Here is a 23,300-nt window from a genome sequence, read left to right on the forward strand (position 1 = left end):
CGGCGCACTTAGGCGGCGGCACGGGCGGAAGTGTCTTGCAGCAGTAGGGTGGCGGTGGTCGGCGGCGGCGGCGGCGGCGGCGGCTGAAGGGGCGGCCCGGGAGCTGGGGCTGGGACTGGCGGGGGTGGCGCGTCGGCGTCGCCGTCGGTCATGTTCCCCTTCGGGCCCAGCAGCCCCGTCGGGGTTGAGGAGGAACTAGCCGGGGATGACCTGGGCTTCGTGAGCCGAAGCGAGGGGCGGTCGCACGAGGGGAGCGGAGCGGCGGCGTCCGGGCCTGCCTCCTCTCCTTCCTCTCCGCAGCCCAGCGACCCCTCCTCCAGCCCTCCCCGCGAACCCCGCGAGCCGCGCGACCCCCGCGATCCTCGCACGCCTTTTCTGACAGTGACCGCCGGCCCGGCGACGGCGGCGACCACCTCGGCGGCGACATCGCGATCTGGGGAGCTCGCGACCGCGGCCAAGGGCGAGCCGAGCCCCGGGTCCCCGCGCGCCCCCCTCGTCCCCTCCCCCCCCGATTCCCCCACGGCCCACTCCACGGCCGCCGCCGTCGCAGCCTGCCCATCCGCCTTCACCTTCTTCTCCAGTCGTGTCGCCGCCGCCGCCTCCGGCTCGGGCTCCCCAGAGCCCAAGCGCGGGGGGGCCGGGCCGACAGGACGCCCCGTGGGCATCCCGCTCTTCCGTTGGCTGAAGAGCCGCAGCCTGGGCCGGGGGCTCTACGTGGACCCAGCCCGAGACAACTTCCGCACGATGACCAGCTTGTACAGCTCCATCCATCCCGCGGACTCGGTGTACCTCAGCACCCGCACTCACGGCGCAGTCTTCAACCTGGAATACTCCCCCGACGGGTAGGTCGTGGCCGGGATTTGGGTGTGGGAGGGGGGTCCCCTCCCCATCCGGGGACCAGAGGACTACGGGGGCAGTCAGGCCTCGGAGCATCGCCTAGTGCTCCGATGCCCCTCCTCTTTTATTCGTTTCTTATTCAAGAAACCCGTGTCTCCTAATCGGTTCGTGATGGACCCCTAAAGGGTTGATTCACTTTTATTAATCTCTTAACGTGTAAAGCATTTTCGAAATGCCAGGAGATTCGAAGATTTGACTGAAAAATGGGTATGCTTTCCTCCCGGAGCTCATTCTAGTGGGGGAGACGTGAATATACAGCTATGTATCCACGCCATTTTTATCAAGCTTGTATTATGTGCCGATTCAATCCATTCGATGTTAATTAAGCACCAACTGTGCGCCAGGCACTGCGCTAAATATTAGGCTGAGGAGACAATTAGTAAAAAAGAGTGACAGGCCTATCCCCTCGCAAGTTCAGTCTAATGGGGGATATGAAGATGTAAATAACCATGGACAGAGGAGAGTGTCCCAAAAGTCTTAGTGCTTTTTTTTTTTTTTTTTTTTTTTTTGAGAATCATAAAGCGACACCGAGACTTTGGGGACACCTGTAAATACAATAGGGGGAAGGTAATCTCGGGGGAGAAGGAGATTGTAAGGTGGGCATCAGGCAAAACGGGGACTGGGAAAACCGCCTGCAAAAAGGCGGGGTCTGAGTGTATATTGGATCATTGGATCGCCGTTGACATTACCTTTTGTTGAACTGTTCGTTAGAAGAAGATACCTTTTAGTTTAGTTTTTGACTGCCTTGCAAAGAGCTGCTACCATTTTTGAATGTTGGAGGAAGACAGGAAAATTATGTGATGGGGTGAGGTAGGAGAGCATTTTAGTCAAGGGGACAGACAGAGGAAAGGAACAGAGAAGGGAGTACCGAGTAGGCCAAAGCAGGTCTAGAGTGTGTGTGGAAAGGAGGTAGGTATAAGACTGGATAGATATTAGGGGCTGAGTGAAAGCAAGGACTGTTTGACCTTAGAGGTAATGGGAGTTATATAAATGGATGTTCATGAGACATGGTCAGGACTGTGATTTAGAATGATTACTTTGGCATCTGTAGAAAATGGTTTAGAATGGGATGAGATTGGAAGCAGAGAGACAAATTAGATGTCTTTAGATTTAAGTGCCTACTGTGTGTGAGTAAGCATCCTGCTAAGCTTTTAACAGCAGGTTTTTTGCAGTAATCGCCTAGGCACAAGATATCAAACCTAAAGGTAGGGTGTTGGCTTTATTGAATGGAGAGATGGGGCAATAATGAGATGTCATGGCCAAAAGATATGGGGAGACTGTGAATGAAGAGTACAGGAAAGAAACCTGGATGACTGGAAGAGTGGTAGTACCTTAGACAATAATGGAAAAGTTGGCAAAGGGGGACACTCTGAAAGGAAAGGTAATGTGTTCTTTCTGTTTGGAGCATGTTGAGTCTGAGGTGTCCAAAAGGAAATTGGTAATATAGGACTGAAGGTCAGAAGAAAATTTGAGCTTGGATATTTAAAACTGAAAATTATCTGCATAAAGATACCTGTTTGTCAGTTTTGATATATGTACTAAAAAAGTGTTAAATATCATGGGCAGACTACCTCTGCAAACAAATAAAATGTAATTAGGAAATTTTAAGAACATAGATAAAAATAGAACAAAACATGGATAACATTACAGTTTAAAACTATCGATATGTGTAGCCTTGTGTAAGTTCCCAATATACATATATCTTTAGGGATCCTTATATATCCATTAGTGGTCCTTATTTCTTTTGAGTTTGACATCACTGTTGCAGAAGTAGATAGAAAGAAATTGTGACTATTTGTCTTGGTATTACTAATTTCAAGAATTTTGGTGTTATGCTACTAGATTCTCTAAAATAGATGTCAAATTGTGAAAGAAGGCATTGAATCTTACCTTTCGTTCTACATCTAAGGATATGAAGAAGCATGAGAACAGTTAGTACTGGTACCATACCACAGGACATATTTATTATAGTTCCATACCTGTTGGAGGACTGATTGTGGATCAAGGAAGAAAGGAACTTGAGTTAAATGGTTGACTCTAGACCTGGCGTTGTTCTCCCTGGTCTTTTCACTTCCCCTTCTAAAGACAGTGAGGCTCTTTTGTTGTTGTTATTTGTGTCTTTTTTTTGGGGGGGGGAGGTAGTTTTTGTGACCATACTTTGTAAGAAGATGAAAAATGAAACCTTTTGTTTTTGCTAATAACATAGGGTCAGAAAAAGTTATGACATCAATAAGTAGACAGAAGCCACAGTACATTCCATTGTACCTGTCTGAAAGAACAAAATGATTTAGCTGTTGTTTGGATCAACCAGTAGGGGCAGGATTAGGAATGCAGTTTTAGAAGTTTTTTTTTTGTTTGTTTGTTTGTTTGTTTGTTTTTTTAAGTTCTGTTTTTTCCTACCAAGAGGAGTGATTTTCTTTCTTTCTTTTTTTTTAAAATTAATTTTATAATTATAACATTTTTTTTGACAGTACATATGCATAGGTAATTTTTTTTTTTTTTTTTACATTATTCCTTGTACTCCCTTCTGTTCCGAATTTTTCCCCTCCTTCCCTCCACCCCCTCCCCTAGATGGCAGGCATTCCCATACATATTAAATATCTTATAGTAAATCCTAGGTACAATATATATGTGCAGAACCGAATTTTGTTGTTGTTGTTGCAAAGGAAGAGTTGTATTTGGAAGGTAAAAATAATCTGGGAAGAAAAACAACAACAACAACAAAATGCTCACAGTTTACACTCATTTCCCAGTGTTCCTTTTCTGGGTGTAGCTGATTCTGTCCATCATTGATCAATTGGAATTGGATTAGCTCTTCTCTATGTTGAAAATATCCACTTCCATCAGAATACACCCTCATACAGTATCATTGTTGAAGTGTATAATGATCTCCTAGTTCTGCTCATTTCACTCAGCATCAGTTGATGTAAGTCTCTCCAAGTCTCTCTGTATTCCTCCTGTTGGTCATTTCTTACAGAACAGTAATATTCCATAACCTTCATATACCATAATTTACCCAACCATTCTCCAATTGATGGACATCCATTCATTTTCCAGTTTCTAGCCACTACAAAAAGGGCTGCCACAAACATTTTGGCACATACAGGTCCCTTTCCCTTCTTTAGTATTTCCTTGGGAGTTTTAGAAGTTGAAGAAGGAAGGATTATAATCAGGAGGAAAATGCTGAATGAGAAGAAAGAAGGGAAGAGTTAAAATAGATTGCAAAAGGAAAAGAGAAAAAAAGGTTGGACCAATTTCTGCCCTGCTTGGCTTGTTAAAAATTTTTGAAGATTAGCTTTAGGATGAACTCTCAAATTTAAGAAGACCAGACATATTAAGACCCTATGTGCTAGATATTGTATTAGGTGATGGAAATAGAAATACAAAGAAAGAAATATTTCCCTACGTCTACATTCAGGAGACAAAAAAGCATTTTTGTAAGGATATGCAGAACAAATATGGAAAGAATATAAATACAAAGTAGTTAAATTCAAGTCTTGTAGAGAGAGAAGGTAGTAGTAATTGGAATCAAGAAAAGATTCCTGTAGATTGATGTTGTGGGGATAAAATGATTATTGAATGGAAAATGCTTCAGAAAGTTGAATGATTTGAGTTTTGTAAATTTATTTTTGTACTTTTGTATAATGTGATCTATTATATTCATGTTCCTGTGTTAGAAATTATCACTATTCATTCTTTTCTCTGATAGAATTGTATATTGGTGAAAGCCAGTTCATTCATTGTAAAAAGTATGTTCCACTTCTCTTGATTTTTGAGTTTTGTGAGGTAATCTATATCAAGAATTTTAACTTTTAGATTGTATATAATGGCCTTACAGAATGCCATTAGAGGAAATAGGTAGAATATTATCTTTAAAAAAACTGTTTGCAAAGATGGAGGATAAAGGGATCCTACTAAACTTTTTCCAAGTAGATGTGGTCCCAAACTAGGGAGAGACTTTAATGACAAATTATGACACTAAAGAACTAGGGCATTTTTTTGAGTTGCATGTTTTTATAATATATGTAAATTAATATAGCATGCATAATTTAGGAATGTATACAAATAAAATTTATGAATATACAAGAAAAAAGGATATGCTCAAATTTGTATTTGTCTTTTTTTAAACTGATAAGGTTGCATGGCCAAATAAATTAGGAGATCTCCAGGCAAACTCAAAAAATTGTTAGTACTGGAAGGGACTATAGAGGTCACTTTATCTGGTTTCTTTATTTTACAGATTAGGAAAATTAAAATTCTTAGACAGGTAGTCACTTGTCCAAGGTCATACAGTGAATTAATGGCAACACTAAAACTAGAACCTACATCTTGCTGTGTCTTGGCCATCTTTTTTCTGGAGATCATCAAGGTTTGAACTTTTGAAAGTCAAATAAAACTTATTATCTCTGTCTTTAAATGTTTTATTCTGCACTTTTGTCTATCATTTCACTTATCTCCAGGAGAGTTGTATGCTTCATTATTGGTTCTCCAGAACTGACCGATCATTTCATTGATCAGCATTCTGAAGTCTTTTCAATTATTTTTTTCCATACATTGTTAGGAATTTTATGAAGTGTTTTTATGGTTCTGGTCATTTCATTCCATATTACAGTTTATACAAGTTTTCCTGAATCCATTTCTTTTGTACATTCTCATAATACAATAATATGCTCTTTTATATCTTTTTGCCATAATTGACTTGGCCATTACCCAGTTGATAAGTATCCCCCTAATTTCTAAGTCTTTTCTCCAACAAAAAATGTTATATTTATATGAGCCTTGTCTCATTTTAATCTTTTTTTGGGGGCATAGACCCAGAAATCATATTATTTGGCCATAGGGTATACATAATTTATTACATTTTTGGGTATAATTCCAAATTGATTTCCAAGTTGGTTTGATTAGTTCATAGCTCCATCAACAGTACATTAGTAGATCCATTCTCCTTTATCTTCTCAAACAATTGCCTTTTTTAGTCATTTTTGCTAATTTGATGGTTATGAAGCTAAATCTGAGCATTTTAATTTGTATGTCTTATATTAATAAGCATTTTTTTCATATAGTTGTTTATTGCTTGACTTTCTTCCTTCGAGAAATATTCTTTGATCTTGATATATTTAAATCAAATATATACACACGTATCTTTATATTTGATATCAGGCCATTATTAGAGGAAATTATTTTCTTTCATAATTTTAAGCGTATCAATTTTATCTAAAATATATATAATCAGAATTAGTTCATTAACTCACTTGTGAGTCTCAGAATTTCTTGTTGAGTTAAAATCTCTTCCCTTATTTGTAGTTAAGACAGGTATCTTCTTCCCTGTTCTTCACATTTATGATGTGACCTTTTATCTTTTGGTCCCCTTTCCAGCAGTTTTTGTCACATGATGAGACCATACCCTAAGTCTTTTTTTTTTTTTTTTTTTTTTGCCTTTGGCTTTATCAAGGACTTTATACTGCTATGCTAGCTTTCTTGTGTTGTGTATTTAATTTGTTATACTGATCAATTTTAATATTTTAAAATCAGTTTCAATTTATTAGTTATCATTTTTTGATTGTATGGTTTGAGAAAAAGTATTTTAAGCTCCCCTTCCATTCCAATTAAAATGTTGTTTTCCTTGAGATCCATGATCTTTTACTGCTCCAGATGGTGACTAAAAACTTAAACATTGTGCTGGAGGTAGGTGACCTTGTTTTCCAGCTTATGAGCCCTGGTATGTACTAGGGGGTCCAAAAGTAGTCCCTAGTCCACCATTTGGGATCACTGATGACAATCCTTAGTTCACATTTGGGAGATAACAAAGACAATTCTGAATGCTTATACAGGCCTATATAGAATGCCTGTAGAAGAGGCAGTCTGAATGTTAGCTCAAAAGCAATAAGTATAGCCAAGCGTGAGAGTGGGTTTCTGTTGCCTTATATAACTTCTTGTTTAAAGATGGATATTCTAAACTACTAATGGACTAGGACTTTTTGTCACACTGTCTTCTAAGCTGTAATAACTTCAGATTCTATAATTCCTCATGGCAGGAGCTATCACCTTAAATCATGCATTTCCATTACTAAATTATATCACTGAGCATTTTTTATTCATCATTTCTTTGTTAACTGTTGAGTTCATGTATATGTTGTACATAGAGCTCCTTTTGATTCTACCTGTGATAAACTACTTGGTGACATTAAAAAAAAATAGTGGCATATAGCTGTTATTCACTTTTACTATTGCTTTGTTTCTCTTTGTTTTAAAAGTTTTTGTTGTTGTTGTTGTTGTTTCCAGTTTATTCTGTGCATGCCCTTTGATCTAACAGTGTTACTATTGGGCTTATATCCTAAAGAGAGCTTAAAGAAGGGAAAAGGACCCACATGTGCAAAAATATGTGTCAGCCCTTTTTGTAGTGCCTAGAAACTGGAAAATGAATGGATGCCCATCAATTGGATAATAGTTGGGTAAATTGTGATATATGAATATTATGGAATATTATTGTTCTAATAAGAAACGACCAGCACAATGATTTCAGAGAGGCCTGGAGAGACTCATATAAACTGATGCTGAATGAAATGAGCAGAACCAGGAGATCATTATACACTTCAACAACAATATTATATGAGGATCAATTCTGATGGTCATGGCTCTCTTCAACAATGAGATGATTAAAACCAGTTCCAATTGTTTTTTAATAAAGAGAATCAGCTACACCCAGGGAGAGAAATATGGGAAATGAGTGTGGACCACAACACAGCATTTCTACCCTTTCTGTTGTTATTTGTTTGCATTTTTGTTTTCCTTCTCAGGTTTTTTTTACCTTCTTTCTAGATCTGATTTTACTTGTACAGCAAGATAACTGTACTAATATGTATACATATATTGAATTTAACATATATTTTAACATATTTAACATATCTTGGACTACCTGCCATCTAGGGGAGAGAGTGGGGGAAAGAGGAGAAAAGTTGAAACAGAAGGTTTTGCAAGGGTCAATGTTGAAAAATTACCCATGCATATGTTTTGCAAATAAAAAAGATAAATAATAATAAAAAAAATTCAGTTTTATTTAATGGTCCAAATTTTTTCTTTTCCTTCTTCTCTCCCTCATCCATTGAGAAGGTAAGAAAAACAGCCCTTTGTAATCATGTATAAAACCAAATTCTTTTATTCCATGTATGAGAGGAAAGAAGGAAATATTTATAAATATTTCAATAAATTATTAACCAGTTGTATATTTTGAGAATATCCGTCTTTTTCCTCTTTTTTTGATGAGGAACTGTTTATCTATGGGAATGTGTTATATATATTTGTATTTCCTCCTTTGACCAGTTCAAATGATAATAAAGCTCATGCTACCTGTTCCCTTGACCTCTTCTTCCTTGTTTTTATAGAATTCTACTTCTAACCCATGTGACAAAATGTGTTTTATTTTTATATTACATTCATTTAAAGATTATTCCCCCTTTTTGCCAAATTGCTTTTCAGAATCATTGGTCCAAGTCACAACTAATAGGCCCTCAATGTTCTGCTTTTTCCGCATGACCTCAACAGTGGAAATATCCGCCTGTCTTTGCCAGTTTGCTAGTTATGAAGTGACACCTCAAAGTTCTCTTATTTTGCATTTCTCTTATTAGTGATTTAGAAAAGTCTTTGATATGATTATTAATAATTTGTAGTTCTCTTAAGAACTGTTTCTTCATATTCTTTGACCACTTATCAGTTGGGGGAATGGTATAGTCATATATTTATTTTATTTTATCCTTATCAAAGATATTGAATGCAAAGATTTTTTTCAAGCTAACATTTTCCCTTCATGTTTTAGATGAACTGATTTTATTTTAGCAAAGCTTTTTCTTTTCATGTGATACTTTGTTTTTGTGATCTACTCTTTTCCTCGTTTATATACTCAGAAATACAAACAAGTACTTAAATAATTCTGGACTAATGATTGGGCCATGTCAATATAATTAATAACTTACATTAATTTACAGATTTACTCTAATGCCACTTAAACTACCAAAGGGATGTTTTGCAGAGGTAGACTATAAAATAAAATTAATTCAGAGGAATAAGTGATCTAGAATCTTAAGATACATTAAAAAAAAAAAAAAAAAAAAAAGGAGAAATGAAGAGGACAATGATACTTAGAGAGCAAAATATTTGGTGCCTGCTTAAAAAATAGAAAAGTAAATCAGTGGATCATATTAATAATGCAGAAGGCAGAAACAATTTCACTACTTCAGTATTTCATAAACCCACGTATATAAATCATTTTGGGAAAGAACTCCCTATTTGACAAGAACTGCTGGAAAAACTAAAAAGCAGTTTGCCAGAAATTAGATTGAGACCAAAATCTTTTTCACCAGATATGACACTAAATTTAAAATGGATATGTGAGTTGAATTTTAAAGTTCATACTGTTTTGAAAAATTGAAACCAGATAAAGTACCTTTCTTTTTAAAAAAAATTTTATTTTTGCCCTCAAGAATATTTTATTTTTCCAAATACATGTAAAGATAATTTTCAACTTTAATTTTTGAAAGACTTTGTATTTCAAAATTTTCTTCCTTCCCCCTCCCCAAGACACAATCTGATATAGGTTAAATATATGCAATTCTTTTAAACATTTTCCATTTTTGTCATGGTCTTCAGAAGAGTCAATTCATTAAAAATGATTATAACATAATCTTGTTGTTACTGTGTCTAGTGATCTCCTGGGTTCTACTCACTTCACTCAGCATCAATTCTTGTCTTTCCATGCTTTTCTGAAATTAGGCTGCTCATCATTTCTTATAGAACAATAATATTTCATTACATTCATATATAACTTATTCAGCCATTCTTCAATTGATGGACATTCATTCAATTTCCATTTCCTTGCCACCACAAAAAGAACTGCTTATAAACATTTTTACACATATCGGTCTCTTTCTTTTATGATTTCTTTGGGATACAGATCCAAAAATGAAACTACTGGATCAAAGGGTATACACAGGTTTAAAGCTCTTTGGGCATAGTTCTAAAGTGCTCTCCAAAATGGATAAGTTCACAACTCTTCCAACAATGCATTAGTGTCCCAGTCTTCCCACATCCCCTCCAGTCATTATCTTTTCCTGTCATCTGTGCCAGAATAGGTATGAAGTGGTATCTCAAGAGTTGTTTTAATTTGTATTTCTCTAATCAGAAGTTATTTAGCATTTCATCATTACTTATGACACAATAATATTCCATCACAATTATCTACCACAATTTATTCAGCCATCCCCCTAATTGATGGATGTCCCCCCACTATCCAGTTCTTTGTCACCACAAGAATTGTTAGTGCTTCTTTGGGTTTTCAGTGATTTTTCAAATGTCATTGACAGAGTGCCTCAGCAATCATATTTGCCAATTCTTTCAATACCAAAAGATGAAACTATGAACTATTCTGCAGTTAATAAAAGATTAAATGAAATGCTCAAACAATTGTTAGAAAAGTTGTAAGCTTTTAACAACCATTTGAAAGATTGTTCCCAGTCACTAATAAGAGAAATGAAAATCAAAACATCTATGAAGCTTCTTACTCCCAATATATTTGGAGATTAAAAAAAAAAAGGGGGGGGGGAATAAATATTTTAGAGACTAAGAAAGAGCCATAATGATATACTGCTGGTGAGTCTATATATTGAACTGAAAAACTATATGGGATTAGTCTAAAAAAGTGACTAAAATGTCCATTGCCCTTTACCCCAGAAATTCTACTATTAAACATATAATTCAATAAAATCCAAAGATAAAAAGTAAGTCCATATATATATATATATATATATATATATATATATATATATATATATATATATATATATACCAAAAATATTTTTAAAGCAGTACTTTTTGTAGTAGCAAAAAAACTAGAAATAAAAGTAGATACCTAATGATTGGGAAATGGCTGGGCAGACTTATATAAATGCAATAGAATATTATTTCACCCCAAAAAATGACAAATATAAAGAATACAGGGAAACATGGGAAGATATAAATGAGCTGATCCCAATACAAAATGAAATAAACAGAATCAGGAAAACAATCCCTCGCCATCCCCTATGCCCCGAACTTTCTCCATCTTTCTTTCAGCCACCTGACTTCCCCTTAGCAAAAGTCCCATCTTTCTGTAGGAGGACTTCCATTTTGAGATTGCCTTCAATTTATTTTCTATTTTTATGTGTAAATAATCGTCTATTGTTTCCTCCAGAATACTCTGAGCTCCTTTCAGAGTAGGGATTGTCTTTTACTTTTCTTTTTATACCTAGAGCTTACTTGGCACTGTGTCTGTTACACAGTAGTAATAAATGCTTCTTGACCAGACTTTACAAGGATTATCACATTATAAAACAGAAAACAAATAAGTTAAAAAATAAACATGAAAACATCTTAAAAAAATAAAAGGAATGCTGTGTAATTATAATGACCAAGATTGCTTCTTTCTTTTTTCTTTCTTTCTTTCTTTTTTTTTTTTTTTAAGTTTTTTATTTACAAAACACATGCATGGATAATTTTTCAACATTGACCCTTGCAAAACCTTCTGTTCCAACTTTTCCCCTTCTTCCTCTCACCCCCTCCCCTAGATGTCAGGTAGTCCAATACATGTTAAATATGTTAAAGTATATGTTAAATCCAGTATATGTACACTATATATTATACAGTTACAAGATTGCTTCTTTAGAAGAGATGAGAAAATCCATCTCCCCTATCTTTGTGAAGGTTGGGGAAAAGAGGATCGTATATTGCATATATTCTCAGAATTAGTTGTTTGCATTGCTTGCTTTTATTGAACCACTTCCCCTCTTCCCGTCCCCTCACCCCTGTTTTTTAAATTCTTTGTAACAGGATAACTCTCTTGTATGTGAGGGAGGACTGTTTTTGGAAGTGAAGGTGACGTGAAAACAAAAGACAAAAATTTTAAACCATTTTCTTCTTAATTATAGTTGTAAAAGTTATAACTCTTATTCGTTTTCCTCCATGTTTTTGTTTTTGTTTTTTTGTTTTTGGTTTCAATTTTAAAAATCATCTTTTAAGTCAACACTTTGTCCCTATTATTCATTTTGCATGTGTTAACTTTTCTTCATAGCCTATTCCTAAAAGTTCCTTCTTCCCCTTTTGCTTTGAATGCCCAGGCTGAAACATTCTCTTCTCTCTTGTGGGGTATGGAGTTGAGTCATTTGTGAGTTGGAGTGAGACCTAAAATTCAAGCCTATGAAGGTTGTTTGCATGGGCCCTTGACATTGGCTAGGGGTACAAACTCAAATAGAAAGCTTTAAATATTTCTGTGTGCCTGTGTTATTTCATGATGCTTTTTTACCTTGTGAGGTGTTTCTCTGTTCTTGAGTTGTAGCTTTGATGTAGAGCCAGAATTATAATCAGCCCATCTGGCTGCTGTCAGTAACTAATCCTTTTATCCTGTCTCCTTTGTCAAAGAGGTAGGCCAGTCTCTGAGGCTGTCTTGATTAGCATATCTTTAGACAAGTTAGACCTGGTCAGTCACTAAACTCCACTTAGCTCTTTGATCCCTCCCTGACCTCTCCTCAGCTCTTCCCCAAATTCTCCCCAACTCTTCCCCTTATTTCCCCAGACCCTGCCCTTGCTTCTCTTCTTCCCTGAGACTTTAAAGTTTCCTGAACCTTGGAAGAACATTGCTTAACTATCTATGATTCTGTCTTAGTCATATTTAGTTGAGCTTGGGAGCTATTTCATGTAATAAATGGCAACTTTTTGTGCTGTGATAAATATGATTTCTTCATGTCTTAAATCATTCTCCTAAAATTACTACTTACTAAAAAGCCTCTTGTTCTATTACTCTCTAATAATCTAAAACTATATTTCATGCCACTTCAACTTTAGCTGTGGTCATATTTGATACATATTTATTTTTCTGAGGCTGGGGCATTGGAGGATGTAGAAAGCAATTATGAGTTTTATATATACCTCAGTATTCATTATTTGTGTCCTTGCAGTTATGTTTTATTTTTATTTGAACCCATGATTTCTTATGAAGAAAATCCTTCTGCCAATGTTGATCAGCAGTTCTGTAATTTGAAGTTTTAGATTATTACCTGGGAGCACTGACAAGTTGTGATTTTTCCCAAATGATATCGCCACTATGTCTTGGAGGTGGAACCTATGTGCTCTGGATTTAGAGACCAACTCTATCTGATTACCTAACCTTGTGATTGCAAAGGAAACAAAAGTTGATATAAAACAAAAATATTCACTAGTGAACTATTTGTAAAATTTGTCCCTGTTCTGTCACTTTAACACTGACGTTTCTTTGTACCTATTCTTGGTCCTTAAGAATTTCTTTGGTCTTTTGCCTCACTGAATGTCTAGCTCAACTGTAAGGAAAAATGATTTGAATATTAAAGGAGTTTTGAGGAAATTGATAAAGCCCTTCTAAATATTTTTGCAGTGGCTCTGTTCTATAAATACCAAAAATGAAGTAAAGAATACATTATACTATTGTATGATTTTGTGAATAAATTATAACATAAATATCAATTCTTGTTATTCTTTGTTTTAAGAACTAGCACATTGCAAAGGAATGGAGAAAGGAGATGGAATGTACTGTTTGAGGACCAAAGAAAAAGGCTTGGGGAATTCTAGATTGTGGAGGGGAACAATGAATTTAGATAGGTTAGAGCATTTAGACATGTTAAGAGGAGAATCAAGAAAGAGAATCTGATCAGAAAGGGCCAGAGGGAAGAGACTGTTCAAAAAAAGAAGATGGTTAACTATCAAATACAGCATTGGAAGGATAAAGCCTGAGAAAAGACCATCAAATTCTGCAGTTAAGAGATTATTGGTAACTTTGGAGAGAGCTCAGATGAGAAGTCATATTTTAAACAATTATTGTTTTAAACCTATGTAATTATTCACATAATTATTATTCTTTGAACACTTACATATATAGATGGGCAGCAAGTATATAAAGAATCATGGACTATTTGATCCGATTTAAATAAATAGACTTTATGGATAGTATTTAAGATCTAGTTTATCAACTTAGCTTATCTAAAATGGTAGAAATATATGTTCAAAAGTGTATTTTCCTAACATTTTAATGTGTTTATATGAAATAAAGCATATCTCTGAAAATACTGCATATTTTATAGTATCACTTAATTTCTTTTTAGCATTTTTCACATTGTAATCATTTGTAATAGAAGACTATAAAATAACTTAATAAACATTTTTGTAAACTGAATATTGATATTTGGTCTTGGTAAATGTTGAATTTAGGAATTGAATGTAAAATGCATATGAGTAAGCATAGTTTCACTGAAAAGAATAAGACTTTATTAACTAAAGGAAATGTTAGGAAGCTTAAAAAAATGTTTACTTTCTTTTAGGTCAGTGTTGACAGTTGCTTGTGAACAGACTGAAGTTCTTCTTTTTGACCCCATATCTTCGAAGCATATAAAAACGCTTTCTGAAGCTCATGAAGACTGTGTAAATAATATCAGGTTGGTAATTTCTTTAATAGAAAATTATAAAAACTCAGCATGGCCTTAAAATGTTATATTTTGCATAGTGTTTAAAGCATATAATGTCTCATTTTTGGATATCATTAATAAACCTTTGAATATTTCAGATAAACTTATCCTCTTGGGAACGAAAACTTCTTTTAAATACACGTACACATATATCTGTCTATTTTAGATATAACATATCTGCGGAATATATGTGTGTGCATAAATATATATGTATAATATATATTTATACTTATGTGTGTGTATACCTATACATCTCTGTCTCTATCTTTTGAGAATGTATTTTGTACTTCCTTACGTATTTAAGTGTTGTTATTTTTTGCTGAGGCAATTGGTTTTAAGTGACTTGGCCAGGGTCACATGGCTAGGAAGCATTAAGTATCTGAGGTCAAATTTGAACTCAGATCCTCCTGACTTAGGGCTGGTGGTCTATCCATTATGCCACTTAGTTGCTCCCATACTTGTGTTTTAATGTGATTTAAAATTGTTTTTTTTTTTTTTTTTTTAACTCATGATTTACAGTTATTGTTTTACAATATGATAACCTTTGGCATTTTCACATATGCATACGTGTGTGTGTGTGTGTGTGTGTGTGTGTGTGTGTGTTCTGTATTTTTTTGGTTCCTTTTATTAGCTTTTAATAGTTTTCTGTCTGATAGCTGTGTCAATAAACCTGTTTTAGCTTCATTTATCATGCCTTTTCTAAAATTGGAAAAACAGATAACCAAATTATCTTTATTTAGCATTTTGAAAAGGATCTTTCCATGATTCTTATACAAGTTCTTCATTTTACAGATGTGAAAATTGAGCCCCATTGAGTTGAAGCTACTTACCCAAAGTCATATAGCTAATCATTGGCAGGCAGAACTAGAGCTCGTAACTCACAATCTTTTTATACTATCACATTTATAAAATTTATGTGTTTGTTTTGTAAATCTGCTCCAACTGAGCAAAAGTTCTACTGTGATGAAAATATGAGTTTCCTGTCAGGGTTTAACAATCAAAGAGGTTTGGGCTTATTTGCCCACTATTAGAGAAAGTTGAAGTTGCTTGGATAAGTGACATCTGGTTAAGTGAAGTGTTTGTTACTGTGTAGATTTTGGGGATTCTCCAAAAAATATTATTATCATCTTGCAGTCTCCTCTTTTTGTTTGTTTGTTTCTGGTGGTAGAAAAAAGACACTTAAATTGCACTCCCTATATAATAACTGTGAACTCTTAAAATCCAGGTGGTTTTTAACATGGTGATTTGATGTTAAATTGATTCTTAGTATTGTGTTTTTTTCTTAATGCTTTCTTGAAGAGTTCATATGAATTTTCACAGGTTTCAGCATGTTAGGGATTCATGATTTGTGTTTTGAAGTAAATTATACTCTAAGGCTAGTTAGTATGTCTAGAATTTTAAATGTTTGAAGTATAGTTTTTTTCTTTTTTGTATTTTTCTTTGATTAAGCGCATGCTTAGCTATGCACGAGTATTGAAACTAATATATCTCAGATATATTTTTTAAAGGATTCAGCTTTGCAGAAAAGACGAATTGGGGGAAAAAGGCAAGATATTTAATCCTATTTAAACTATTGAAGTTGCCAATTAATAGAATGTTCAAGACAATTTAAGATGTTGCCAAAGCTTTACAATATTGTAGGATCTTACATTGTACTTTTAGGTGTCTTTGTAAATATGTAGGTGGATTTTTGATGTGGTTGAACTGAACTGGGGTTTCTCCAGGTATGTATGAGTGATTAAGGAGTCTTCAGGACTCTCTCTTTTTTTTTTTTCCTAATGAGTTATTTGACGTTAATCTAGTATATCCTCTTGGAATTGACTTACTATGGTAGGTTATAGATTTCCCAGTTCTTTTAAGATTTAATTTTTTGGGGAGGGAGGTCTACATTGAGCTCTTCATTTCAAAGAGAGCTAATTTGGCAGAGAGAGAAGAAGGGCTGATTGTTTGAATTTTTTGTATTTCTGTCTCCTACATTTTGTAGCTCATTAGGACTGCTACTAGTAAGAAGTTATCTTAGTCAGTGAACATGGCTGTTATATATTTACTTATGTGCAGTTGTCAAAAAGAATTACAGTAGAATGAAATATAACTAGAGAAATATATTTTTGTTGCTTTTCTCTACCTGTCATCTTTAGTAAAATGGATGGGTAAGGGAGAAAGGGAGTCTTATGATTAATCAATAAACATGATTTGTTTGTATTTTTTAATTGTAGGGGTTTTTTTAATCCATATTATCTTTATTTTACATTACCTGGAAGAATCTAATAATAATTGGCTACAGAATCTGAGATTACAGTTACTATATACATAAAAAGTTCTTTCTCATTCAGAGATTAAATGTATTTTCCCAAAAATAAATTGTTACAAATATCCAGTATATATTTTGTAATTAAAACTTTTCTATCTGATGTATGCTTTTTCCTTATATTGATTAATTAATGTGAGAGAAGGAAAATTCTCCTACTAGTATGTTTTATTGTTTTAGGGAAGGATAATGAGAAAGTTTCCATAGTTTGAATCCTCACCATTGTTCAGTTCTAACATTCCTTGTTTGTAGGAGTTTTTCTGAAATCCTTTACTCCTGAAAGGTCTTTTATGATTAAGTAGATATGGGAATGGTAGATTATAGCTTTCAAATTCAGAGTTTCAGCTCATTTTAGGGGGGATCCTGATACTTGAGTGCCCTTTTTGGGTTACTCACTTCCCATTGTACTGTTGGGAATGTTTTTAGGAAGGGAAAATAGTAAACATATCAGTAAACATCAGAATACATTGTTTTAAAAATAGTATTATTTTGAATTAGATACTTCAATGATAAAATATTGCTAAATAGTAAAGGAGGAGATATATTTGGGACATATTTCCATTCAATGAAATTTTATTAAAAATTAATGCAGTTTTAAAATCCATTTTATCAAAATTAAAGAAAAAAAATTTAAATGAGTTATTGTATAGTAGTGGAGATCTTTTGGTTTAGGAATCAGTATTGTAATCCAGGTGTTGGGAACTGAGCGTTTGTAAATCTGAAAATGTCATATAAATGTGAATTTTTATTATTAATGATTATTATAAAATTCTAATTCTAAATTCTCTTATTTAGTTGGTCAAAAATTATTTCTTATTACTCTTTGGCGAAACACATTGAATCTGCTGCTTGGTAACTTTTACTACTAGTGCTTATAAATCAATTTACTTCTATAAAAGAAAAGGCTTATTTACCATTGTAAATATTTTTTGTCTCTGGTTTGTTCTGCATATAAACTTGGGCAAATCAATTACTCTAACATATGTGAAAATATTTTGTGACATGATTTTTGTTGTGATAATACTCTTGACTATATTGTATTTATTAACAGAGGGACTAAATTGATTTTCCCTTTTTCTTTTTGGTAGGTTTCTGGATAATAGACTGTTTGCAACATGCTCTGATGACACTACAATAGCCCTTTGGGATCTGAGAAAATTAAATTCAAAAGTGTGCACTTTACATGGTCATACTAGTTGGGTGAAGAACATTGAATATGACACTAATACAAGACTCTTAGTTACATCAGGATTCGATGGAAATGTCATCATTTGGGACACTAACAGGTTTGTGAGGAGGGGAACAGAGGAAGCTGTGAATCAATTCATTTCATTGTTTATAAATCTTTAGAGCAGAGGATAACTCAGTAACAAGGTAAAAAGCCTAAATAATGAGACTATAATTTGCTGTCTCCTAGTCACTTCTTATATATGAAGAATTTTGAAAAACAGCAAAACTTAAATAGATTAATAAATGACTACAAAATGAGTGATTAAAAGAAATTTTTTTATAATTCTCTACTTACATTAGAAGTGCATTATAGTAATAGATTACTTCTCTAGTACTGTACAGATGCTTTTTACCTAAAATAGACTTTTATGAAGAATGCTTTCTCTTAATTTTTCTAGTCTAACTAGAATTTCCTTGTACTAAAATGTTAGTTGTCAAGTGAAAAGAATTTTTCATTGAAAAAAACTTTATTTACAATATGCTGTTATTATAGAGAAATAGAATGGCATCGTGGATAGAGAGCTGACTTATAAGCCAGAAAGGTCCTGCCTCTGACATATACTGCCAAGTAAACTTATCCTCTTTGTCATGGGCAACTCTCTAAATTACTGTTTGCAAATAAAGTGCCAGCCTGTATTAGTAGAGGAAGTTTCATTATCAAGGAGGATTTTAGACCAGTGAAATCTCAGGTATTAATTCCTATAATACTTGACATGGCAAGGCCAGAGAACAAATGGTATAGTGAAATTTTGTAAATGTTTCATTGTTTAACCCATTTATAATCTGTGATTTTAAAAAAATGATATTGCCCCTAGTATAATGATGCATACCAGTGATATCAAACTGAAATAGAAGTGGGATCCACTTAACTGTACTTAAGGATCCCTGCAGACCATATGTTGACATATGTTCTATTGTAGTTCCATTTATTTTGTTAAATATTTCACATTTACATTTTAATATGTTTTGGGGTGTTAATCATTTGGGAATGTTTGGAAACTTTTAATACTGCATACTTTTCATCAGCACTGATCTTCCCCTTTAGAGTAGAGGTCCTTAATCTGACATCTGCAGACCTTTTTAAAAAGTATATTTTATAAAATATAATTGGTTTCTGTTTATAACTCAGTTTATTTTATTTATCTAAAAAATTTATTCTGAGAGGGGCTCAGACTTTAAAAGGTGTAACAAATACAAAAAGTTAAGAAATTTTGCTTTAGTATGATGATATGAACCATTTTAACATGTTAGATTGGATGTTTGCTGCAAGTCTATGATATATGTATGAATCAGTGTTAGCAGACTAGGTAATTGTCATTTCAGTATTCTGATTTCCTGGATGTGGCTACCATATCCACTGGTATCCACTGGTATAGTTTGTAGCCTGCTATCCTTAGTATATAGTTTCATGAATAATTATAACTAATTAAAGAGTTGGGCAAGTCACTTAACCCCAGCCTCAGGGGGGGAAAAATTTCAATATTGATCCTTGTGTTCCAAATTTTCCCCTCCTTCCCCCCACCCTCTCCCCTAAATGGCAAGTAATCCAATGTATGTTATATATATTAAATCTAATATATGTAAACATATTTGTACAATTATCTTGCTGCATAAGAAAGATTAGATAAAAAAGGAAAGAAAATGAATAAGAAAACAAAATGCAAATGAACAACAACAAAAAGAGTGAGAATATTACCTTGTGATTCATACTCTGTTAACACAGTCCTCTCTCTGGGTGTAGATGGCTCTCTTCATTAAAAGATTATTGGAGCTGGCCTGAATCGTCTCATTGTTGAAGAGAGCCACGTTCATCAGAATTGATCATTGTATAATCTTGTTGTTGCCATGTACAAATGTTGCCTAGTTCTGCTTATTTTACTTAGCATCAATTCACATAAGTCTCTCCAAGCCTCTCTGAAATCATCCTGCTGATCATTTCTTATAGAACAATAATATTCTATAACATTCACATACCATAACTTATTCAGCCATTCTTCAACTAATGGACATCCATTCAGTTTTTAGTTTCTTGTCCCTGCAAAAAAATCTGCTACAAACATTTTTGCACATGTGGGTCCTTTTCCCTTTTTAATGATCTCTTTGAGATACAAGCCCAGTAGAAACACTGCTAGATCAAAGGGTATGCACAGTTTGCTAATTTTGCATAAAATATTTTTAAATGAAATGAGAGAGCTAGAGAAAAAAATAAGAAATGAAATAAAAGTTACGGAAGAATTGAAAAACAATTAGCAGCTTGTATAAAAAATACAACACCTTCTCCAAGCAATATTTTATGAATACCACTGCAGCATTCAAGCTGTCCATATATTTCTTGTGCTTAATTCCCATCCTCTTTTCTAGTTATATATGATCTTGATTTTATTCCAATTTTATGTTCAAATCATCATTGATTAATAGGATAGTTATACTCACTATGATTGTTGTCACTTAGTACCTTTTGGGTTACTTGCAATTTTGATTTTACTAAGGTCACTGTCTTCCATGTTCATAGCCATAGAGTATTATGTAGAAAATATTGATGTTTAAAAAGATGGGCTTTAGCTACAGGGATAAAAATTGTGATCATTGAAAATGGTGCATAGTTCATCCAGCTTATTCTGTGTCAATTTTACTTTCTATCTACTGTACTTCCTTCCATCCCCACACAGGCATGAACTAATAAAACTCCGGCTGTCTATTCTATTACATAAAAATCCAAAATGTATTCTTAATCTTTTTTAATTTCCCAGCGTTTATTGTTAGACTGGTTTCTTTTGAGTTGCAATGACTCTTATTGAAGAGACCCTATATTGATTTAGGGCTTGATAAAATTATGAAACAAATTACAAATCAAAATTTACAAATAGAAGTATTAGGAGAACCTTATTAGCTATATAGGATATTTTTCTTTTTGAATTTTTTTGCTGAATATCCAACATCAGAAGTGTTAAATATAGGGCTCTGCAATACTTTCTAGTGCAGCTTTGAACCAGATTAAAATACAATTTGAAAATATTTGACAAAATAAATAAAAATACAGTAAAACATAAATGATATTTATATTATGACCTGCAGAGATGCAGTGGCCTCTGTTTCCATTTGTGTTTAATGCTACTACCTTATAAGGCATTGTTAATATCTTTGGTAACTCTCTGACTGTTTTATGTTTCACTTGTTTAACAAAATTATCATGGATTAGAAAATCATTGATAAATATCATTATTTACATATACAAAAAAAAAAGTGGGTTATATGAAATTGAATTGGTAACAGAGCTGGTTTTTGAAAATATATATTAAATGTTATGGGATATAACCAGCTTTCCTCTCCTTATCTTTATCCTCTTCTGAACATTTTTTTGTTCTCTTTTGTATATTTCTGAGTTGTTTCATGAGTTTTGTTTTTTTTTTTAAACATTTTATTGCCTCACTATGCTGTCTTCTCTTTCTCTCTTTTTGGCTCTTTTTCCCTCTCCTCCACTCTCTCTTGTATTAAATGAACTTAATTAAGCAAAACAATTTGTGTTGCACTGGACAAATCTAAAAATTTACATCTTATTCGTGTCTCATTTTATATCTACATTCTACTATCTCTCTACCAAGAGGTGGATTGTATCAACAGTCTTCTGGAGTTGTGATATTTGGTTGCATTGCTCAAGAGTTCTTATGTTTTTCCTAATTGTGTTCCTCTGTTTTTTTTTTTTTTTTTTTTTTAGATTCTACTCACTGAAATCTGCATCAATTGATATAAATCTTCCTAAGTTTCTTTGAATCTCTTTTTCTGGGTGCAGTAATATTTTATTAAATTCATGCTATTTTTTTGGTTCAACCATTCCTCAATTTTCTGTTATTTGTACAACAAAGTGATCCTTTTTCTTTGTCTTTGATTTGTTGGGACTCATGTTATAGTTAACTAAAAGAGTAGGCACAGCTTAGTGATTTTTTTGGATATAGTTCCAAATTGTTTTCTAGGATAATTCAACCACTTCACAGCTCCTCCAACAGTGTATTAGTATGAAGACGTTTTATTGTCTTCACACCAATCTGATTTGCATGAGATAAAACTTTAGAATTATTTGGACTTGTATTTTTCTTATTATTTAGTGATTTGGGGTATTTTTTTTCATATTATTTATAGTTGCTTTTATTTACTTGAGGACTGTCTATTTGTGCCCCTGGACTTTTTTTTTCTACAAAGAAATAACAGTTTTTAAGTAGATTCTTTTTCTATTTTGCATATCAGACCTTTTTCAGAGAATTTTGTTGCACTTTTTTTTTCTCATTTAAATCTTCCTCTTAAGATTGTAACTATTGCATATGTTATTGCAAAAAATTTTCAGTCATGTATATGTAATCAAAATTATCCATGATTTTATAGAGATGAGAAAGTCAGCTTATGTGTCAGTATTTGCTGCTCTTTTCTTAGTAGTTGGTTGTTTTTGTTTGGTTTTGAGAGTTATAAAGGATGTTTGCATCTATGATATTTTTCATATTTTTTGGAATTTCTTCCTCTTGAATATTTTGAAAATAGCACCTTTACCCATCATATATGTATAGCACAGATTTCTTGTGTATGTTATGTGGTTAGTTAGGCCTAGCAATTCCTTAAATTCATGTTTTTAAATGCCATTTTCATTTTCTCACACAATACATTGGATGCCATATGGATTTTCTACTGTAATTGATGATAAAAATAAATGAATATAGATACACTGGCTGATATCACCTAATTCTTTTCTGTTGTTTCTTCCATATAATTTTGAGATTAAATGTTCTTGGAATGTTTTGCCTATGCTAATCTTTTTTTCCCCCTTTCTTATATTTTACTATTTTTTTTAAAAATGATAATATGTTTTTTTTTTACTTTTTTCTAGTGTTGGACAAATGAGTTTGTTCTCTAATGCAGGCATTTTTTTTTTTTTTTGTAATTTATTTGTTTTAACATTAATTTTTTAAAATTTGAGTTCCTAGTTCTTTCTTCTTTTCAGGTTCTTCCCCATCCCTTGAGAAGGCAAATAATATAATATCAATTATATATGTGAAGTCATATAAAACATAATTAGATATTAGTCATATTGCCTCTCAAAAAACACCAAGAAATTTTTAAGTGAAAAAAAGTATGTTTTAGTATATACTGAGAATCCCTTAATTTTCTCTTTTGGATGTAAATAACATTTTTCTTTGTGAGTCCTTTTGAACTATCTAGGATCATTGTATGGTTTAGAGTAGCTAAGAGTTTCACAATTGATCATTATACTATTGCTCTTACTTTCTATAATGTGCTTCTGTTTCTGTTCATTTTGTAATGTAGGCATTCTTAACCTTTTTGTACCATTGATCTCTTTGTCA

At 33.7% G+C, this 23,300-nt stretch overlaps 1 protein-coding gene across 5 annotated transcripts in view; it reads left to right on the forward strand.

Moving 5' to 3' along the window:
- DCAF10 (DDB1 and CUL4 associated factor 10) overlaps window positions 1-23,300 on the forward strand; it is a 54,223-nt gene that overhangs the window by 231 nt on the left and 30,692 nt on the right. For 2 of the 5 annotated variants that reach the window (XM_074281801.1, XM_074281800.1), the window contains exons 2-4: window positions 582-842; window positions 14,271-14,384; window positions 17,811-18,008. In XM_074281801.1, the coding sequence (XP_074137902.1) occupies window positions 582-842; window positions 14,271-14,384; window positions 17,811-18,008 (573 nt within the window). Of the gene's footprint in view, window positions 1-20; window positions 843-14,270; window positions 14,385-17,810; window positions 18,009-23,300 lie in introns of those variants that run through there. The other 3 variants (XR_012484684.1, XM_074281797.1, XM_074281798.1) reach the window with 2 other exon arrangements.

The sequence above is a fragment of the Sminthopsis crassicaudata genome, chromosome 1 (assembly GCF_048593235.1).
Source record: "Sminthopsis crassicaudata isolate SCR6 chromosome 1, ASM4859323v1, whole genome shotgun sequence".
NCBI lineage: Eukaryota > Metazoa > Chordata > Mammalia > Dasyuromorphia > Dasyuridae > Sminthopsis > Sminthopsis crassicaudata.